This window comes from Nannizzia gypsea, genomic scaffold (genome assembly GCF_000150975.2).
Source record: "Nannizzia gypsea CBS 118893 supercont1.2 genomic scaffold, whole genome shotgun sequence".
Classification (NCBI taxonomy): domain Eukaryota; kingdom Fungi; phylum Ascomycota; class Eurotiomycetes; order Onygenales; family Arthrodermataceae; genus Nannizzia; species Nannizzia gypsea.
In genome coordinates, this window is record NW_003345200.1 from 2,905,070 (window position 1) to 2,923,127 (window position 18,058).

The window sequence follows — 18,058 nt, forward strand, 5'->3', positions numbered from 1 at the left end:
TTCCTCCACCGTCCCTTCGGGTCAGTTATCCCCCCGTCTCCCGCCCTCCATCCTTGACTTCTAGTTATCATTATTGCTTGATGAAACTTTTTTGGTCGCCGATCCTCGCAGCAAGTAAAGCCGCAGCAATAGCCCAATCATGTTGACAATTCTGATAGGGATAGAAAGCAGTTGAGTTTTATTTGGGGTATCTCCAATGGCCTTGATGATGAGCGACTGGAATTGAGAAATGGCAGCATTAGGGACAAGGCCGGCAGTGGTGATGAGGGTCAAAAGGTAGGTTTGTGGATCCTGAAACACTTCTTTAAATTGGTTGAATTTGAAATGTTTATTTTCAATGCCTGTTTGGTTTTCTCGAAGGCGTTCAATTGCAAATACTTTCTCCGCTTGGGTTAGCCGGGCCGTCATAGGGTTATCCGGGAGGAAGAGGACGACAAGAATGCCAGTGAATATTGTGATGAGGCCAAAGATAAGGAACATGACCTGCCATGGCCTGAATCTTTCACCAGTATAAAATAAAAGGCCATAGGCACTGAGGGCTCCAATTATAGTGGCAGTTCCGGTTCCAGAATACCAGAATCCCATACGTGCCGGCTGCTCTATTCCTTAGTTAATAACTGTGATAGTCTCAGATAACTCATAAAATATCAACAGGGAGCATACCCTTTTTCTTATACCACATGCCCGTGATTAGGATTAAGCTAGATGGACTATTAAAACAAGGTATATGAAGTGGGAGGGAGGTCTCGGTACCTTGGGGCAACAGAAGCTTCAAAGCAGCCCAGTAGAAGTCGGAGTACTAGAAGGCCAGCAAAATTTTTGGCAGCACAATTGAGAGTTACCACGGTTCCCCATAAGATAACTATAGACAATTAGAATAAAGCTTTCATATAATGGTAACCCAGAAAACACTTGCGATTCGCCCCAAGATACTTTGCTGTCGGGAACCTCTGCATAAGATATCCAGTGGGAAGCTCGAAAAAGAGATAGGAAACATAAAAGGCTAGCCCGAGGTATGAATACTGGTTTGTATCCAAGTGGGCATCCTCTAGTAGCCCCATGATGGATGCGAAATTGACTACGTAACCAGTTAGTACCATGCTTGAGAGACCTGCATTGAAATGAGCAGCATACTGAGAACTTTGTCCACATATTGAAGGTTATAGCATGCCCACATCAGAGGAACGATCATCCAGTCGATTTTCCGCAGTAGAGCTTTTTCATCGACCGAGCTTAAGTCAATGTCTTGCTGGTGCAAAAAGTCATAGGCGGCATCAGCATCGGCCGGCCGAGGATTGGTCTTCTCATCCATTGCGGCTGCAATGAAATGGAGTAATTGACACGCTTAAGGCCTCCTTTTGACCAGAAAATGAGAGAAAGCACGGATATCTGAAATCTGGTGAGGAGAAAATCTCGTCGAACGGAATTGGAGACGCGGAGCTGGCTGGAATTTATAAGGACGCCATAATTCCAAAAGGATGAGGGGCAACTGTAAAGGCCCAGGTATGTCCACCACTCAAACGATGGTTGACGAGGCAAGGCAAGGAAGGAATCCATAATTGCCGGATGGTACGCCGATCGGTATAGGGTCAGCGTGTGGATTCCCTTTGTAGCTTCATGAGTACAGGGAATGCCCGATGCAATGCAACAGAATTTCTGCAGCAAGCCTTGAGGCTTGACCGCTGTGAAGAAACAGGGCGTTAATTCGGCCGCTATATGCACGAAGGATGGGAGTTCAAGCTGAAGCCGATGCATATATCCGGGTAGCGGATCGAGGTGTTAGGGGCGAGTGGGTTTGCCGTCTAGCCTTAAAGGACCACGAACGTCTTAGCTTGAATAGCTGAAGATCTGCATTTTAGTGAAGATCTGTCACGCGGAGAGAGGATCCAAAGAAGGTGGTTCCGTTTAAAAGGTGAAAAGAGCCCTTGATGGTTGAACGGTGGGAGGCCAGGATTGGTTAGCCCCAGCGTAGGATTAAGATGACTAAAACAAGTGAGTCAAGATGAATCACCTTTTTAATTTTTCTCATTCGATTGATCCGGAGATAGTTTATGGGAAGATGGGACATAACCAATGATTGATGCTTTTTTTATGCAGCTAGGTAAATTCTTAGCAAAAATGCTTGTCCAGACATAAGATGGGGAGGCGGACGGGTAGGCGGACGTAGCTCCCGGATGAACACTATCCAAGGCTCCCATGCTGCGTCCGTGAGGGGGAATCTATGCAACCAAAAGATAAAAAAAGCTCTTTTGCCCATGGCCAACAGCAAAAAACAGATATCAAAACACAGAAACATCATGAACTACTCGAAATGCCAACATCGTATCGTTCGTTCAATCATCAAAACGGGTCGTCAAAAATGGTCTACCAAAAAATTAAATCCGCAGACAGGGTGGGTAGCACATTAAAGAAGCAACCCTAAGGAACAAGGAGATGCGGAGAAAATTGGAGAAATTTGCTAGCCTCGAAGCTGAGAATTATTACCAGGTTGACATATAGCCGAGCTTTGTAGGCTGCATTGGTCATTGGTCCACTGGCCATTTTCCTGAGGTTGGCTAAAATTATCCCTGGCTCCTGGCATGTGGGCAAACCAATCGTAATCAGGTTCGTTGTCGCTGTCACCCATCTCGTCCAGCAAACGGTCAATTTCATCACCAGCCTCTTGCTCTAGTCTGGGCCGGCTGCAGTTTGCATACCGAGCTTCCCCACTATGTTCTGCAAAGCTAACACGTTTGGTCTGGGGCGGGCCCCGTTCTCGGGGTTCGTAGCTAAAGGCCATGCCAAGAGCTGGGGCCACAGAAGAAGTTGGAGCTGATGTATTTTCGCTCACGGAGGGATATTGGAATGTGTCTTGTGAATTGCTGGGCGGATTGGTCTGTGGCCGCGAATCATTGTAGTACCCCGCATTTTCTGGGCTTCCCATGAAGACAAGTGTCTCGACTGCATCCTGCTCCATAATTGTTTTTTCGGTAGGAGTGCAGTGTCTTCCAAGAATAGCTGTGGTTGCAGATGGCGGAGCTTTAAATGAAGGTTGAAGGGGCTGCGGAGGAGTGGCTGGAACGGGACAAGACCCCTGAGTGCCTATTACGGAGGAGCTCGAAGATTGTTGTGAAAACGATGGGACTTTGAACTTTTTAGGGCTCGTGATGTTTTGGTTTACTCTCCGCTTTGTATGAGCTCCATTGCCCGGAACTATATTTGCTGGTGGAGCTAGGCGGGGGATTTGCTGGAGGCCATTCGGAGTTGAACGCTCATAGGATAGTTTGGAAGGAATTGAGCCCATCGATAAGTTGTGTCGATGGTAGGATCTGGATGAGCCGTTCATCTGTATGCTCTGTGTTATATCAGGCCTCGGATTGCTTTGTCCAGTCGCGATCTTTAACACTTGTGCCGCAAGGTCATGCTCTCCAACAGAACCGTTGATATTTAGAGGTTGACTTGATGGTGGATGGCCATTGGATTGTATAGACGCGTTAATTCCTCTTGGCGAATGCATCTTGCTAGACACGCTCAACTGCTTGCCACTTGGGTTGGATTTCCAATCCTTTTCCACCTTTGCTGCTGCCCATGACAATCTTGAGCGGAGCTGAGCCGATATCTATGGACCGTAGGATTAATTCACGGCCCAAATGATCAAAATGGGGGGAAAGAAGGAAATCAAGGATATACTCACTTCGGCGATACGATTAGAATGTGAATCAGTACTCGCTGATCTTGAATGATACCTAGTTCCGGGAGTAGCCGATGCAGAGAATGGCCGGTCTGGCGATACCGAACATTTCATACTGCCGCTTGACGTTCTTTTCTGTCCCGGTGTGAGCTGAACAGTACTCCTAGCACTTGGTGGACTGTGGAAAGAGGTAGATGATAGTGTATCATGGCCAGAGTTGGCCCTTTCCAGTGGCCGAGGAAATGAGGTCGTCTGTAACTGGGACAGTAACCGACGTTGATCTACCATCTTAGGCTGGGAATTTGTGCTGGAGTTCGCGCCCGGATCCGTTCCAAATTGAAGAGAAGATGACGTCGATGGAGGGGAGTTTGAATCGCTGGCGTCTGCCACGGACGATTGTGTGAGGTCACTGGCGGTTGCCTTCAACTGAGGAAAGACACCATGCACGCCAGATAACGCAGTTGGAAAATGTGTGTTCATGTTAATCGGGTCGGAACGCGCTCTGTGGTCACCCATGGCGAACTCGACGGTGCCGGGACAGACTGATGTCTTATCCGGGCCTTATCTGTCCGAGTGGCGGTTGGTAGATCGAGGATAGGGTAGAGGAAAGAAGACGACGTCGTGGTTGCGGGAAGAATTATCCTCGAGGAGGCTCCCTTTAATTTTTCCGTTCTTTTTGTTGACTCTAGCGAGCGATAGCGGCCTGACGTAACTGGCTGGAGCTACCAAAGCCGCATGGTGAGAGTTGTTGGTGAAGCGGTTCAGTGTGGCTTCGAGCCGTGGTAGTGCATGTTGTCAGTGACTCGAGTAAATCCGACGTCCAGCGAACAGCCCGCGCAACACAGGGGTCAGCTCCTGAGAGCCAAAACACACCCTGCTGTCACCGGTCTGCTTCCCACTAAGCCTCTGGGTTTTCTTTTTCTCCCTTTTCTTCCTGTCAGCTCGTTTGTCGCCCTTTTTGCTTCTTTTTGACGTGGGATGAAGATGAAGTTGAAGATCTTTTAGACGCGTCGCGCCGGCACGTGATGAAATTGGTCACGTGTATATAAAAGTACCGATCTAGGAAGGTACATGAAGTCCTAAAGTAGCCGCGAGCCGCGAGCCGCGGAAGGGAAGGAAAAGAAGATATCAAAGACGATAGGACAGGATAATAGGAAGGATTGAAACGATCTAGTTACTGCTTTTCCTGGCCAGCCTACAGTTACGCCATGTATACAGAAATATATACAGAATGCCTGCTCCAAAAAGAAAACCTGGATATAGATATGGATACACCCTCACTTTCTCTTCTTAAACCGGCTCGAAGCTCCATCTGCTTCATTCTTCCTCTTCTTGCCTTCTCGGCTCCAGAACTCATCCCGCTCTTTCTTCTCTCGAGCCTCCTTTTTCTCCTGGTTCTCTGCGACCTTTGCTCGGTAGACTTTCCGCCTCTCTTCCTGAGCGGCCTGTCGCTTAGCAACCTTCTCGTTTCGAAGCGTAGTGAGCTTCTGCATGAGATCGCGGGCCCTCTTCTCTTCTCCTCCAAGGACAACAGCACGTTTCTGCATGTACGTCTCCTTCTTCCGTGGACGCATCTTGGTAACCTGAGATTTGAATGGGAGGTCGGCAGCCAGCTGTTTGGGTACTCTCAAGGGGTTAAAGTGTCTGGCCTGCCGCTCAATTTTGCGGTAGGCAGAGTCTTTCTCTAGTGGGGTAGGAATATCCAGGTCACGACGAACTTCTCCAGTTAGACGCATGCCTTGCCAAGTCGCGCCTGTGCCACTTTCAGAGTCCTTGTAGTCAAGAAGGTTGGTTACTGGGTTGTAGTAACGAGCAGGCTTGACGGGATACCAAGTTCGAAGAAAAACAATGTCGCTCATCAGGATCTTATCCTCAAAGGTGGCACGGAAATGGCCATCTGGTTTGCTCAGAGCGCGCTTGATCTGACCTCGAATGCCAGAAACGGTACGGATGGCGGCTCCTTCAAACTTGGCAATTTCAAGAGACGAGTTGAACATATTCTTGATAAACGCGGTGTTTCGGAAAATCTTGTAAGGCTGGCCGGTGAGCTTCAGCTTCTTGACAATCTCAGTGTTTTCGTCGACGCTTAGAATCACACCGCTGGCAGCTATTCTGAATCCAGGATTCTTATTGGAAAAGGATTGAACACAGCAGAAACCGGTGTTGGGAGCGACTAGGGGCCCATAGAAGGTGCCGAAGCAGTGCATATGCTCGGGTGTATACTTTAGCATCCTATTGCGGGTTCGAGAGTCTGAGATGCTATAGACCGGCATTGTCTGGAATCGCCGCCAGCCGAGGGAGAAGATAAGAGGATCATTCGTCTTCAGGATCTTCTTATGCCAACGATGGCGCTTAATTCGGACCTGGACAAAGCCGAATCGATCCTCAGTAGGCGCCAGACCTCCAACAATGATCGGGAATCGGGGGTTGAATCCCTCAGAGAACTCGCAAGGAACATTCTCTAGTACAATTCTAGCATATGTACCAGCTTTGTAGCCTTCGGCTCTTGCTCGTGACAGGGCGTCAAGGGCGTCAAATTCAGCACGGTTGATATCAGCCTGCTTCTGAAGTGCGGCCTTTTGTGCATCATACCATTCATCTTCTCCGAACTGCTCTTCTTTTTGAGACTGTCCACCAGCTCTCGCCCCGTCCTTCGAATTGGCGAACCCTTCTCGGTCCTCCTCTTCGAAGCGAAGCTTCAGCTCTTCTTTTCGCCTTGCATTACGCTCACGCTCGGCGTTAAGGTCTTCGGGCTCGCTCTCCCCTTCATCTGATTCCCCTTCATTATCTTTGCTATCGCCCCCGAAGACTTCGCCGGTTTCAAGGTCTGCAAATGCTCCATCTCCTTCATCATCGGAATCCGTGTCTCCAAACCCGTCTTCTTCATCATCGTCCTCGTCGTCACCAGACCCTTCCTTGCCAGATCGGTTTTTAGAGAACTTGACGCTCGCGAACCGTCGGCGAAGCGCATCGAGGTTATCCTTATCTTGCCACTTCTTCTCCAGCTCGTCGTAGTCGTAAACAGGAATGGTCCGGTCATCTAGCACACCCTTTTCGGCATTTGTCTTCTTGAAAAAGCCCTCGGCTTCATCCTCAACATCATTTTGGTCATATTCCATAGCATCTTCACCGCTCCACCGCCGGGCCACATCTGCCGAATTCACAGAGTCGTCGTATAGCATGCGAGTTAGCTCAGCTATCCGATAAGGAGGCTTTTTGCTAAACATGGCCTTTGCATTGGCAGCCAAATTTGCTTTCCAGCGCGTTTCTCCATCGTCGTCCTCTTCATCCTCGTAGTCGCTAGGAGCGCTTTCAAGTTCTTGGTCCTCAACCGATGATATTGAACCAAGGTCCGAATCACTATCAGCGAACGCAAGATCCTCCCCGTTCTTACCGTTGGAAGTTCCATTCTGTTTTTCTCGGAACTTAGCAGCAAAGTCGACGCCTGGCACGTCGTCATCTGAGTCCTCTTCAATATCACTTCCATATTGTTCCTCTTCCTCTTCATCCTCCTCTCCCGCGCTGTCTAGGCCTTCGTCCTCGTCATCTTCTAGATCATGTGCATTATCATCACCTTCAATAAACCGGGCTTTTCTCTTCTCGTTTCTGCCCAGATTTTCAATTCCTTCAGGGTTAATGCTTGCGACAACACCGCTATCTCTAAACAGTTTAACTCCGGCGACCGTATCTCCTAGCAGCTTCCTTTCCCCCTGAAGCCCGATAATCATCTGTTCTCCTAAGCCTCGTTCTTCAGTCTGTTCATCGCCATCGTCTCTGTTGAACGTATTGGTTCTGACATCGATGTACACGGCGTCTTTATCAACCAGAACACCACCGACATCTGCCATAGGTGCAAAGAGAAGTTTCTGTTTTTCACCTAATCGTTTTCGCCCACTCTTTCCTGCTGCCTTTGCCATTGCTTGATCCATAGCAGGCGTAGGACATGGGTCAGGCAGGGCTTCAATTGAAGAAACACTGAGATCCCCAACTCCTGGAACATGTACCCTTGCCCCGATAGCCGGGAAGTTCGTGCCTCGTAGGTACCCGTAGAGAGCAACAGTCCTGTCACACTTTGGATTCTCTTCCTTGAGTGTTGGAGGGGTGATGTCCAAGAACCTATCCGCTAAGCAGTACGGATGCGAGTTTCTCCATATAAGTGGTCGCGGATTCTTCATGACAGATAAAAACCGGGAAAGGTTATGAATCTCTCGATCTGGATAGCGCCCATTTATGACTCCGGAAAGATAGAAGAGTTTCGCGCCCTGGTATAACTCGCTCCAGAACCGATGTTTTAGTCTCTTCTTCGCCGTGCGCAGCGTGCTCTGTTTCTTGAACAGGTCAAGATGTGTAAGAATGCCAAAAACGTTTCCGGGCATTCCACTTGCGGACAATGCATTAAGAAATTCCATGGTTTCCATCTCAAATCCATAGTTCCCGTCTATCATCAGCAACACAATGTCAGCGATCTTTGCGACATCTATCATGCTCGCTAGAGAGTCGGAGGGACATTCTAGGAAAGTAAGCCTGCGCTTTTTCGACGTAACGACCGTCAGAGGACCGGTGATCGAGGTAAGGGAATGTTTTGAGTATCGTTTGATCAACGACTTAATGAGAGTAGTTTTCCCAACCTAGATAGATGCCAATAATTCGTTAGTTGCGCCATTCCATCGTTCTCATTAGAATGCTTCCAATTGACATACCCCCGGCGGACCAACGACTGTGACAACAATCGGCGGAGGGTCCTCAGGTAGGCGATCCACGAGCGGAACATGTAGCCTTTTTTCTTTTATCTATCCAACCGGCAACAATTAGCACTTTCAGGATTCACAATTTGTTATCCCCGCGCAAACTCGAGGTTATGTACGTACATCATGGGACCTAGCTGCCTGTCTCTGCAGCTTCCCTGGGTTATTAACGGCAAATGCCTTGGGGTTAGGACCTGTAAAATGCCACAATCATCTCAATTAGCAATTTTGATCACTTGTGCAGCTTTGCGGCATGAAATTTCAGAAGCTCAACATACCTCCATGATCCTTCTTTTTCCCCTTCTCCTTGGACTTCCGATGAGGCTTATTGGACTGGTCCTCCATGGCCAAAGAATTATTCAGGTATAGCAACCTATATTATCTCCGAGCCAGTGGAAGATTGACCGCATTCAAAGCGAAACTCCTCTATCTAAGCTTTTATCAATCTTTTTTTTTTTTTTGGCTCTGCCGACACTTTCGTTAGTCAGCTATTACATAACCAAAATCGTTACATAATTTAGAAATTAAGCGCTAGCCGCTGTGAAGTCTCGCCAGGCTTAGCCGCCAGCTTCCGCTTCCGCTCCCGCTTCTGAAGGATGCAAAAAGTCCGAAAAGTCGACAAGCCAGGGACCTCGAGCACGACGAACCGTAGCCACGTTGATTGGAGTGCACGGCTCAAGCACCGCATCAACCATGGCCCGAGGACATCACCACACCGCCAACTATGCCGTCAAGGTTTCGGCAATGACGCTCTCGCCTATCAACCCAATGCTGATGGAGACTTGGTGGCCAAGTTATCCAGTCAGAGGCTCGCACAACATGCATTTAGGCCTGGCTGCTCGTGTTTTCCGGTAAGACTTGATTTATCAGCCAGTGGGCAATGACTACAAGATGGAATGGCATCCTAACCATCCAGAAGTTGGCAATATTCAATATAAATGCAATTTTTGGAATAATTTTGTATATACGGAGTATATAAAATATATATAAACGCCGACCATGAGCTCAAGAGGTGCTTCCGCCACTGGCCGGCCGGCTACGGTCTCTAACCGTGCTAGCAAAGTCTCAGAAGAAACTGCGGCAAACAGGATGTGGGATGTTTTCACCAATCTATATGATGCCACCACCAACAAGGATGGGTTCGTGAACGTCGGAGTGGCAGAGAACTTCCTTATGCATGGAACATTACTTGAATATATCCGCAAGCACTCCGACTTGCCTCCGCAGTATCTGACATACAATGATGGAGGCGATGGGTCCCGCAGGCTGAAGACGGCTGCCTCACGGTTCCTGAACCGTCATTTGAAGCCTGTGGTGCCGCTGGAACCTGAACATCTACTGGTGACTAATGGGGTATCGGCCGCCATCGAGCATTTGGCGTGGGCCTTTGCAAACCCCGGCGAAGGCATCCTGCTCGGCCGACCCCATTACGGAGCGTTTATACCGGACATGACATCTCGTCCCGAGGCAGAGGTGGTTCCGGTATCGTTTGACGATATAGATCCCTTTGAAGCTCGATGTGTGACCAAATACGAACGAGCAATGATGGACTTTGAAGCACGAACAGGCAAGCGGGTACGGGCATTGATGCTGTGCCACCCGCACAACCCGCTCGGACGATGCTACCCCCGCGAAACGATCATTGAGCTGATGAAGTTCTGCCAGCGGTACCAGATCCATCTTATCAGCGACGAGATATACGCCATGTCCGTGTGGGAGAATACCATTGACACGGCACCAGGCACACCGCCACCAGTAAAGTTCATCTCGGCCCTCTCGATACCCACGCAGGGGCTGATCGATGGCAACCTGCTGCACGCCCTATGGGGGATGAGCAAGGACTTTGGCGCCAACGGTCTGCGGGTGGGCATAATCATATCTCAGTCCAATCCGGAGCTGATGGCCGCCATCAAGGGCCCAACGCTGTACTCGTACGTTTCAGGGCTATCCGACCACATTGTCTCGAGCATTCTTGAGGACGAGGCGTTCACCGATCGGTACATCGCGGTCAATCAGATGAAGTTATCTGAGTCCTACGCCTTCGTCGCTCAGGCGATGCGGGACCACAACATCGAATACGCGGTGGGCTGCAACGCCTCGTTCTTTGTGTGGGTGAATCTAGGCAAAGCGTACCTGCGAAACAAGCGGGTGCCGATGCCAGCAGACCTTACTCGCACGGTAATGGACGAGCTGATATCGAAGCGGGTGTTCCTTGCTGACGGAACGGCGTTTGGGTCGGAGAAGCCAGGCTGGTTCCGCATTGTGTTTTCTCATCCTCGGCCGTTCTTGGATGAGGCGTTGGGTAGAATCATGGCAGCCATAGGGGAGCCGTACAAGCATGCATCGAAGCCCGAGTGTAGCGTCCGCGCAAAGCTTTAGCAAGGTAGCATTAGCATTGGCTTTGGCCTTTGGATCTAGACCCGTTGTTTGCTGCTGTATATAACGAACTGGGCCGGGTGAAAGGGGGAGGCAGGAGGGGAAGGGTGAAGAGTGGAAGAGCAGGATGTTTGTTTTTTTTTTTTTTTTTTTTTTTTTCTTATGGGGATGTACCCAGTGCATGCATGGGGGTTTTCGTTGTCTAGCTGGAGCTGTTGTAGCTGGTAACTAACTAACCCCGTCCCCGACTCCGTCTCGGCCTTTTCTGTGCTACGCTCTAGACTTTCACCCTCGTACGACTAGCCACATGGCAACAACGACAAGAGGTGGTACAAGAGTATATTTTAGATATCGTAGCAAAGCGAGCGATGGCTGAAACCCGCCATCGCACAGCCAACCCACGCACAGCGTTGCCCTTAGCTTCCGTCTCCCGCCTCCCCCTTTCCCCAGGTGACGTGACGGTCTGGACGCTGAAAGCCGCTTCTTCTAGACAACCTGGTTATCTTTCTGATAGATATGGATGGATGAATAATACCCGGGCGGAGGGTTACACTTATTTATCCCATCCCGCTGCATGTTCTTCTCCGTCAAGGAGCGGGACTGGCCCTGCAGCACCTGTCGAGCGGCCACCTCCGCATGGGCGAAAGGCGACTTCCATGCGCCAAGCGAAGAGCGACAGTCCGAGTTGCATGCTGTGCGTTTCGCATTGACGATGCGACGAGGACAGCAAAGGGTCCGTTAAGCGTGGCTATAGACAGATAGATCTACATGTAAGAAGTACGGTGAAAAAGAACGGCGTCCAAAGCTAGCGAGGTATTTTGAATTATGTTTTTTATTTTTTTTTATTTTTCAGTTGTATAGCCTATTTATGATTAAGAACATGCTTCATGCTTTGTATATGTCTTGTCTTAAGAGCATATACTGTAGATCCTCTCGACCATGCCCGGCCTTTTATTCCAGCAGCCAGGAGGGAGAGCTATCTCATCTCGACGAGAGATGTAAGCAAGCGCGGTGGGGTAGATATGCAAGAGTCAAGAGTGGTGATAGATGCGATGCAGGGAGTAGCCGAGAGAGGAGTAAGAAAGAAAAGGAGAAGGCCGAGGTATCATCCGTCATCACATCGTGGAACGCCGTGCCAATCAATAGAGAAATCCACCCAAAGTAGAACAAAGAAAAACATGAAGAATGCTAGAGACGCCTTTTGTGAAGTATGCCGCAACAGATGGAAGAAAAGCAAGGGTATATTATGCAAGCAGTTTTGGTAGTGGTCGTGGTAGAGCTAGGATGAATGCCTTAGAAAGCAGCAATCATGGTCTGGGCGGTCCTGGCAGGGTTCCTGGCAGGTAGGAAGAAGCCCTGCTCGACAAAGGAAGACTGTTCTTCGGCAGACAGTCTAGGGCTGGAAGGTTGGTCTGCATGTATGTCCTTGCCAACAGCCTTCTGCGGGACAGCCACGGCAGAGGCAGCGTCCGCAACGGCAGAGAAGCTGTCGAAGGTGGTGTTGGGGGGTGAGGGCGGCATGTCATCTTCAGACTCTTCGTCGGAGTCGTGAAGAAGCTCTGGCGGCTGGTGTTGTCTGGACGAGGTGCGAGTGAGGGCGAGCTCGTCTGCGTCGTCGTAGTCGTAGTCGCCGTAGTCGTCGTACTCGTCGTCGTCCTCGTCTCCCGCCAGGCCGAGGTCAAAGTCCCGGTTGGCGGTGCCAGGAGAGAACTTGATCGGGTATAGCTCGGCGGCGGCAGCGACAGGAGTAGTAGAGGTAGTGGAAGTCTGCTGGTGTCGCTTGGTGGTGATGTCGACCAGGAAGTCACCGTCTGTCTCGTAGTCTGAGGAGTCGTCTGAGTCGCTGTCGCTGCCGTCCCACTCTTCATCGTCGTCTTCTTCCTCTGTCTCGCGTCTGACAACGGTATCTAGCCATTGGATGCGTTTGGCCGAGACCGGAGCTGGAGCAGCCGTTGTAGTTGAAGTAGCAGTACTAGATCTAGACTTAATGGCGTGGTTGTACCATGCCTCCCGCTCCCTCTCGGCGTCTGCCAGGTCGAGCATGAGGTTGTCGAGCATGTTGGCGTGTCCGACGAGCAGCCGCAGGTGGTGGTCGGCCCTGGCAGCTTCGCGGGTGAGCTTGGCCCTGGCCGTGTGGGCGAGCACGTAGGTCTCGCTGAGTGACATCTCTCTCTTCTTCGGATGCATTGATGTATGTATGTATGTGTATGTACGGAGTATGCGTCTTTGTACTGGTGGTAGTGGTCAAATATGGGAAAAGGGGAGGAGAGGGAGTATAGCGAGAAAAGACGCCTGGCTGGGTCGGAGTCTTTATATAAACATGTAACTTTTTTTTTTGTATTTATTTTCTTGTTGCAAAGCCAACTTTTTTGCGTAGAGTGAGTCAGTCAGGCAGCGAGTTTTCTTGAAGGGAGAACCAAGAAAACTCAAAAAGCGGATGACTGGACTGGTCAGATAAGCCCGAGACTGACTAGTGAAGAGATCGCAGCGAAAGAGGCGCGCGAAGGGGCGGTGGGTGGAGGATCCTTGCTCGGGTTCCTTGCTGGCAAAGTCAATCTTGGGGCGTCGAGGTCGATAAATCAGGGTGAGCAGGCCGTAGTCAGTGGGAAGAGCGGTGGATGGACAGTGGTTGAAGACAGTAGTAGATAGTGAGGGTAGAGAGACAGGGAGCGATATAAGTATTAAAGTGCTCGGAAGCGTTACGGAGTCGAGATGCCGGATGAGTCGAGGCTTTACTTTACGTGAAGTGACGAGAGGCCGAAAAGGTTCCTCCGTCGTCCTGACAGCGAAGACAGCGACGACAGCGAGACCGACAGCGACAGCGCAACGACTGGGCCGGCAGCAGGCAAGTAACAGTTTGTCCGTCCGTCTTATCCGCTCCAGCTCAACCAAACCCAGGGCCAAAAAGCAACGAGAAAAAAGCAACGAAAAGATCGCGGTGGGTCGGAGGGTTTGCTACCGACCGCGTGGGCGATTCTCTTCTTCCTCTTCTTCGTCTTCTTCGTCCTTGTCTCTGGGGCTGGAACTCGCGAGTACGAGCCTAAGCCCCCCAGTTCGACTCGCTGACCAGGTTGAGCGGTCAGCCAGCAAGCCGCGAGCCGCTGGCTGGATTATTAAGGCTGCCTTCTTCTCTCTTCTCCGGTTTCTCGTTTATCGTTTAGACGTCCGCATTCCATGCCCTAAGAGAGGCCGTCTTGCGGGATGGCGTCACTCTGAGTAATGCGACGATGGCCTCATCCCTTATGCTCATTCCATCTTAACGTGTTTATTAATGGCTGCTATTATTAATGTCATGGCGGCTATTATTACATATCAACATATACCAACTGCCAACTTCGTCTTCTGCTTCTTCCTCTCCTCCAAGATCGTCGGTGAGATGGAGATAACTTCGCGTTGCATGCCCAAAAGGGGCCAAGGACAGCGCTCGCCTCAGTGCCCACCAGGCAACCCAGGCCAAGCAGAAGGTGCTCCGTAATACTATTATTATTGCTGTTAAAAAAAAATAAGAAAAATAAAAAAAAAACTCCTCTCCTCCCCATGATCACTAAATGCTAAAATGAGCTGCACGCCTTAACTCAACTCGAAACATCTTCCTTCTTTTTCTTTTTTCCTTTTCTTCTTCCTTCGCTTCTCTCATTTTTTGTCTCCTTTTCCTCCTTTTTCTCCTTAGAGCCTAGAACCTTTTCTCCACCTTAACTCCGAGCCAGCCTGATGACTCATCGGAAGCTCGGGGCGTTCGTTGGCCAGTCACATGACCATTTCGGGACTTCGGGTTCTTCTTGTCTTTCGACCCTCGGACTTAATGGGCCTTGCTGCCTCCGCGGATGACGATCAAAGACCTTTTGTGACACCGAAGGAGGCTCTAGTTCTAACCCACAGAGTGTGACGAGACCAGGTCCTGGCGTCTAATCTTCTCCCTTTACTCAACGCGGTAGTTGCTCGTTACAAGAAAAAAAGCTTCCCTGCCTCCTGCGGCTGACAGATAAGTACACTCACAGTACCTTGGTATCTCAGCCCCAAGCCCCCCAGGTGGTCCAGCTGTACCTGAGACCTTAGGGGGACGCGTCAAGTTAGGGGACATCCTAATACTACAAAGTAATCATATAATATCGTTGCCTGGCTAACGACAAAAGTGGCCTCAAGGTGTCCTCGGGGATGGTTCGACAAGTGCATATACTCGGTTATGCAGAAATCTGGCTGCCTGTGTCGTCGGCATGGCATGGGATGACGTCAGGCAAGTCAAAAAATTGTAGTTGTGCCGGCCTTCCGTTGCAGAGTGAACCTTCACGACCCATGTCCGTCCCGGATGAGTGAGGAGGGGGAAACGAAGGACCAGGACGTTATCAGATGAGTGAGGTGGTCGGAGCATCTTGGACACCTGCATCATCGGGTGCCGAGATGACGCCCATCATGCTGATGTACGATGATGCACACATACATAAAACATGCTGCACAAAACGTGTAGCTTAGCTACCTTTCGAGACGTTTCCGGTTTTTCCCACTCCGCCCGCCGTACTCCTTGCCTGTTACGGTATCCTTTGCGCCAGAGAGCCATTCTGGTCGGCGTATTCGTATACGGATGCGGACTTCCAACCAGGGGAAAAAAGGGCTGACAAAAACGGTGCGGTGGACTCTGTCTCGGTGGCCTCGGGCGCCCTGTCTCGCTTCTCCGACAGGCACGGTTTCCTTTTTTAGTAACATGAGAGACAAAACGAGGCTTAGCGAAAGAGCCGCGATCACATAAGCAGGTAGACATACATAACTTCTTAACCTCGGCTCTAGACAGTTCTTGGCATTATTGCTCTTCAATTGGCGCTATTGACTTTGTATCCAAGATATTTGATACCAAAGTGTTATTTATTACTTTTATTGAATTGACCTTATTCAGGGTTGATGACATATCATCGAATTGACTCTACGAATAAGCCGGGCAAGATGACTCCTCCTCCAGCCTACGACGCACCAGCCGACTCCCCCATCTACGCCAACAAGAACCTCTACACCCGCATCGCCAACTGCCCCTCCCGCACCCTCCAGCACTCATCCCTCATCCGCCCTCGCTCCGCCCACGCCTGGACCGTCCGCGCAGGCCAAGTATGCCGCATCACAGCCCCCCAAGGTGCCCAAGTAGGCGACCTCAACATCTGGAACGCACATAACCCCCGCGAACGCTTCTGGGCCTCGCGCACCCGCCAACTCCACCAATCCCACGTCTCTACCTTCGACCGCCTCTGGTCCTGTCTGCCCTACATGCGACCCCTCGTCACCATAACCGCAGACACCTTGTCAACATACGGCATCGACAGCTCGGGCGGACGCGTGCACGATCTCCTCGGAACCCGATGCGATCCTTACATCCACCACCTCATGACGGGCGAATCAGATGATTTCCACTGCCACTCTAACCTCGTGCGGGCCGTTGCTCAGCACGGTCTTGTAGAAAGCGACGTGCATGATGTTCTTAACGTATTCCAAGTTACCGGTCTTGATTCTAAGGGGCGGTATTTCATGGGCACCAGTCCGGCCAAAGTAGGTGATTATTTTGAATTCTTCGCGGAGCAGGATGTCCTTTGTGCGCTGTCGGTTTGTTCAGGGGGTGATCTGTCGCAGTGGGGGTGGAAGGGGAGTGAAGAGATGGGCGATACGACTAAGCCTTTGGGCGTAGAGGTTTACTCTCTTGACGATAAGGCCGTGTTGGAAGGGTGGACGCCGCTGGAGCCGTCTGCGTACAAGGGTCTACATGGTCTTCGTATGCCGGCCAGAGAGCAGGACGGTCTCGATGGTGTATAATCTTGAGCTTTGCGGGACAGAGATTTGTTCACCGTGACGATATACGAGCTAGACGTTGTTTTTTCTTATATGAAAGTAGATAGATATAGATCTGGTCGTTATGTTTGGTGGGGCGGACGGCATAACGTTATCCTCAATGCTGTAGATACGAGGGAAAAAATATCTATACGGCTGTCCCTTACATGGCTCTCATGTTATGCAAAAGCGTTATGGACTGAATATATATAGAGATGTTTCCTCCGCATTCAGACAGACATTCCAAACAGCAATCAATTAGCTACTTCATCGCAGTCTAACCAAAGTCTACACCGAGAAAAAGTCTATAACTATATAGGTCGCCATCCAAAACAATCAACCAACATGCCTCGATTCACCAGCCCATTTGACGAAAGTCACCTTTTCTACCGCGACTACAAGCCAGCAGGCTTCCCTGCTCCCTTCAGACCAGACGAAGCGCACCTCAAGAACGAAAAACAAAAGCCCACCCTCGTCTTCCTCCATGGCTGGCCAATGTCCTCCATCATGTTCGAAAAGCTGACTCTCCCGCTCTGCGAAACTTACCGATTCCGCTGCATCGCGCCCGATAGACGAGGATTCGGTAACAGCGACTGGATGGGCTCTAAACCCGTCGACAAACCAATTGACTACGACGTGTTTGCCGCTGACCTAACTCACCTGCTGGAAACTCTCGATGTCGGTCCATTTGTTTTCATCGGCGCTAGCATGGGTCCCGGGGAGGCCGTACATACATATATGAACAGTGAATACGTTCGCAAGAACTGCAGGGTATGTAAACATCTTCTCTCGCGGCAGTCGATGCTGTATAAAAGACTGACTTTTCCACCATCTAGGGAATCATTGGCATTGGAGCTGCGCTGCCGTTCCCTCTCCAAACACCTGAGAATCCAACAGCTACCTCCCGAGAGGCATGGGATGATATCCTGCATAACCTCCGCTACAACCGTCCAGCATACACCAAGGCAGCTTTACCTGCCATACTAGGTCGGGATGCAGGCTGCCAGGTTAGCGATGAGTTGATACAGCGGTACACCGAGCTTGTTCTCAGAGCAGATGCGCAGGCTGTGGAGCGATGTGTGCAGCTTATTTCGTCAACGGATTTCACTGAGAAGCTGAAGAAGCTGGAGAGCGAGACTGATCTCCCCATTACTTGTCTGCATGGCGACAAGGATGCTCCTGAGTCTCAGGTTGTCGTTCTAAAGAAGATTGTCCCCAGGACGGTGGTGAAGATGTATGAGAATGCTGCTCATGGTAAGTGATTCTATCCATACACGCACGCACACACACACACACACACTGCATCCACCTTGGGTATCATTTAATGGTTGGCTAATTTGTGCCCCGTTTAGGTCTGACTGATACTCATGACGAGCGCGTTATCGCCGATATCCTGGAGTTTGTTGACGCCCTCAAGGTGTAGAAGTGGAGGGAGGATCTTGTCTAGTGTTTCTGCTGCGGA

At 50.3% G+C, this 18,058-nt stretch overlaps 8 protein-coding genes across 8 annotated transcripts; 3 read left to right on the forward strand and 5 right to left on the reverse strand.

The window, feature by feature from the left end:
- Nucleotides 1–60: 60 nt before the first annotated feature.
- On the reverse strand, nucleotides 61–1,312 carry MGYG_03107 (allantoate permease; the record flags this gene model as incomplete). Its single annotated transcript, XM_003175535.1, has 5 exons — nucleotides 61–599; nucleotides 664–701; nucleotides 754–862; nucleotides 911–1,078; nucleotides 1,135–1,312. The coding sequence occupies 5 exons, from the start codon at nucleotides 1,310–1,312 to the stop codon at nucleotides 61–63; spliced, it is 1,032 nt and encodes a 343-aa protein (XP_003175583.1).
- Nucleotides 1,313–2,458: 1,146 nt separating this feature from the next.
- Nucleotides 2,459–4,186, reverse strand: MGYG_03108 (hypothetical protein; the record flags this gene model as incomplete). Its single annotated transcript, XM_003175536.1, has 2 exons — nucleotides 2,459–3,598; nucleotides 3,674–4,186. 2 exons carry the CDS (start codon nucleotides 4,184–4,186, stop codon nucleotides 2,459–2,461), a joined length of 1,653 nt encoding a protein of 550 aa, XP_003175584.1.
- A 761-nt stretch (nucleotides 4,187–4,947) lies between these two features.
- MGYG_03109 (ribosome biogenesis protein BMS1) lies at nucleotides 4,948–8,760 on the reverse strand (the record flags this gene model as incomplete). The annotated part of the gene is made up of 4 exons (XM_003175537.1): nucleotides 4,948–8,298; nucleotides 8,371–8,460; nucleotides 8,539–8,609; nucleotides 8,694–8,760. The coding sequence occupies 4 exons, from the start codon at nucleotides 8,758–8,760 to the stop codon at nucleotides 4,948–4,950; spliced, it is 3,579 nt and encodes a 1,192-aa protein (XP_003175585.1).
- A 654-nt stretch (nucleotides 8,761–9,414) lies between these two features.
- Nucleotides 9,415–10,794, forward strand: MGYG_03110 (1-aminocyclopropane-1-carboxylate synthase; the record flags this gene model as incomplete). Its single annotated transcript, XM_003175538.1, has 1 exon — nucleotides 9,415–10,794. One exon carries the CDS (start codon nucleotides 9,415–9,417, stop codon nucleotides 10,792–10,794), a length of 1,380 nt encoding a protein of 459 aa, XP_003175586.1.
- Nucleotides 10,795–12,084: 1,290 nt separating this feature from the next.
- Nucleotides 12,085–12,978, reverse strand: MGYG_03111 (hypothetical protein; the record flags this gene model as incomplete). Its single annotated transcript, XM_003175539.1, has 1 exon — nucleotides 12,085–12,978. The coding sequence occupies one exon, from the start codon at nucleotides 12,976–12,978 to the stop codon at nucleotides 12,085–12,087; it is 894 nt and encodes a 297-aa protein (XP_003175587.1).
- Nucleotides 12,979–14,929: 1,951 nt separating this feature from the next.
- MGYG_03112 (hypothetical protein) lies at nucleotides 14,930–15,346 on the reverse strand (the record flags this gene model as incomplete). The annotated part of the gene is made up of 2 exons (XM_003175540.1): nucleotides 14,930–15,169; nucleotides 15,230–15,346. 2 exons carry the CDS (start codon nucleotides 15,344–15,346, stop codon nucleotides 14,930–14,932), a joined length of 357 nt encoding a protein of 118 aa, XP_003175588.1.
- Nucleotides 15,347–15,726: 380 nt separating this feature from the next.
- MGYG_03113 (meiotic chromosome segregation protein) lies at nucleotides 15,727–16,581 on the forward strand (the record flags this gene model as incomplete). The annotated part of the gene is made up of 1 exon (XM_003175541.1): nucleotides 15,727–16,581. One exon carries the CDS (start codon nucleotides 15,727–15,729, stop codon nucleotides 16,579–16,581), a length of 855 nt encoding a protein of 284 aa, XP_003175589.1.
- Nucleotides 16,582–16,941: 360 nt separating this feature from the next.
- MGYG_03114 (non-heme chloroperoxidase) lies at nucleotides 16,942–18,019 on the forward strand (the record flags this gene model as incomplete). The annotated part of the gene is made up of 3 exons (XM_003175542.1): nucleotides 16,942–17,367; nucleotides 17,433–17,850; nucleotides 17,949–18,019. The coding sequence occupies 3 exons, from the start codon at nucleotides 16,942–16,944 to the stop codon at nucleotides 18,017–18,019; spliced, it is 915 nt and encodes a 304-aa protein (XP_003175590.1).
- Between the last annotated feature and the right edge of the window lie 39 nt (nucleotides 18,020–18,058).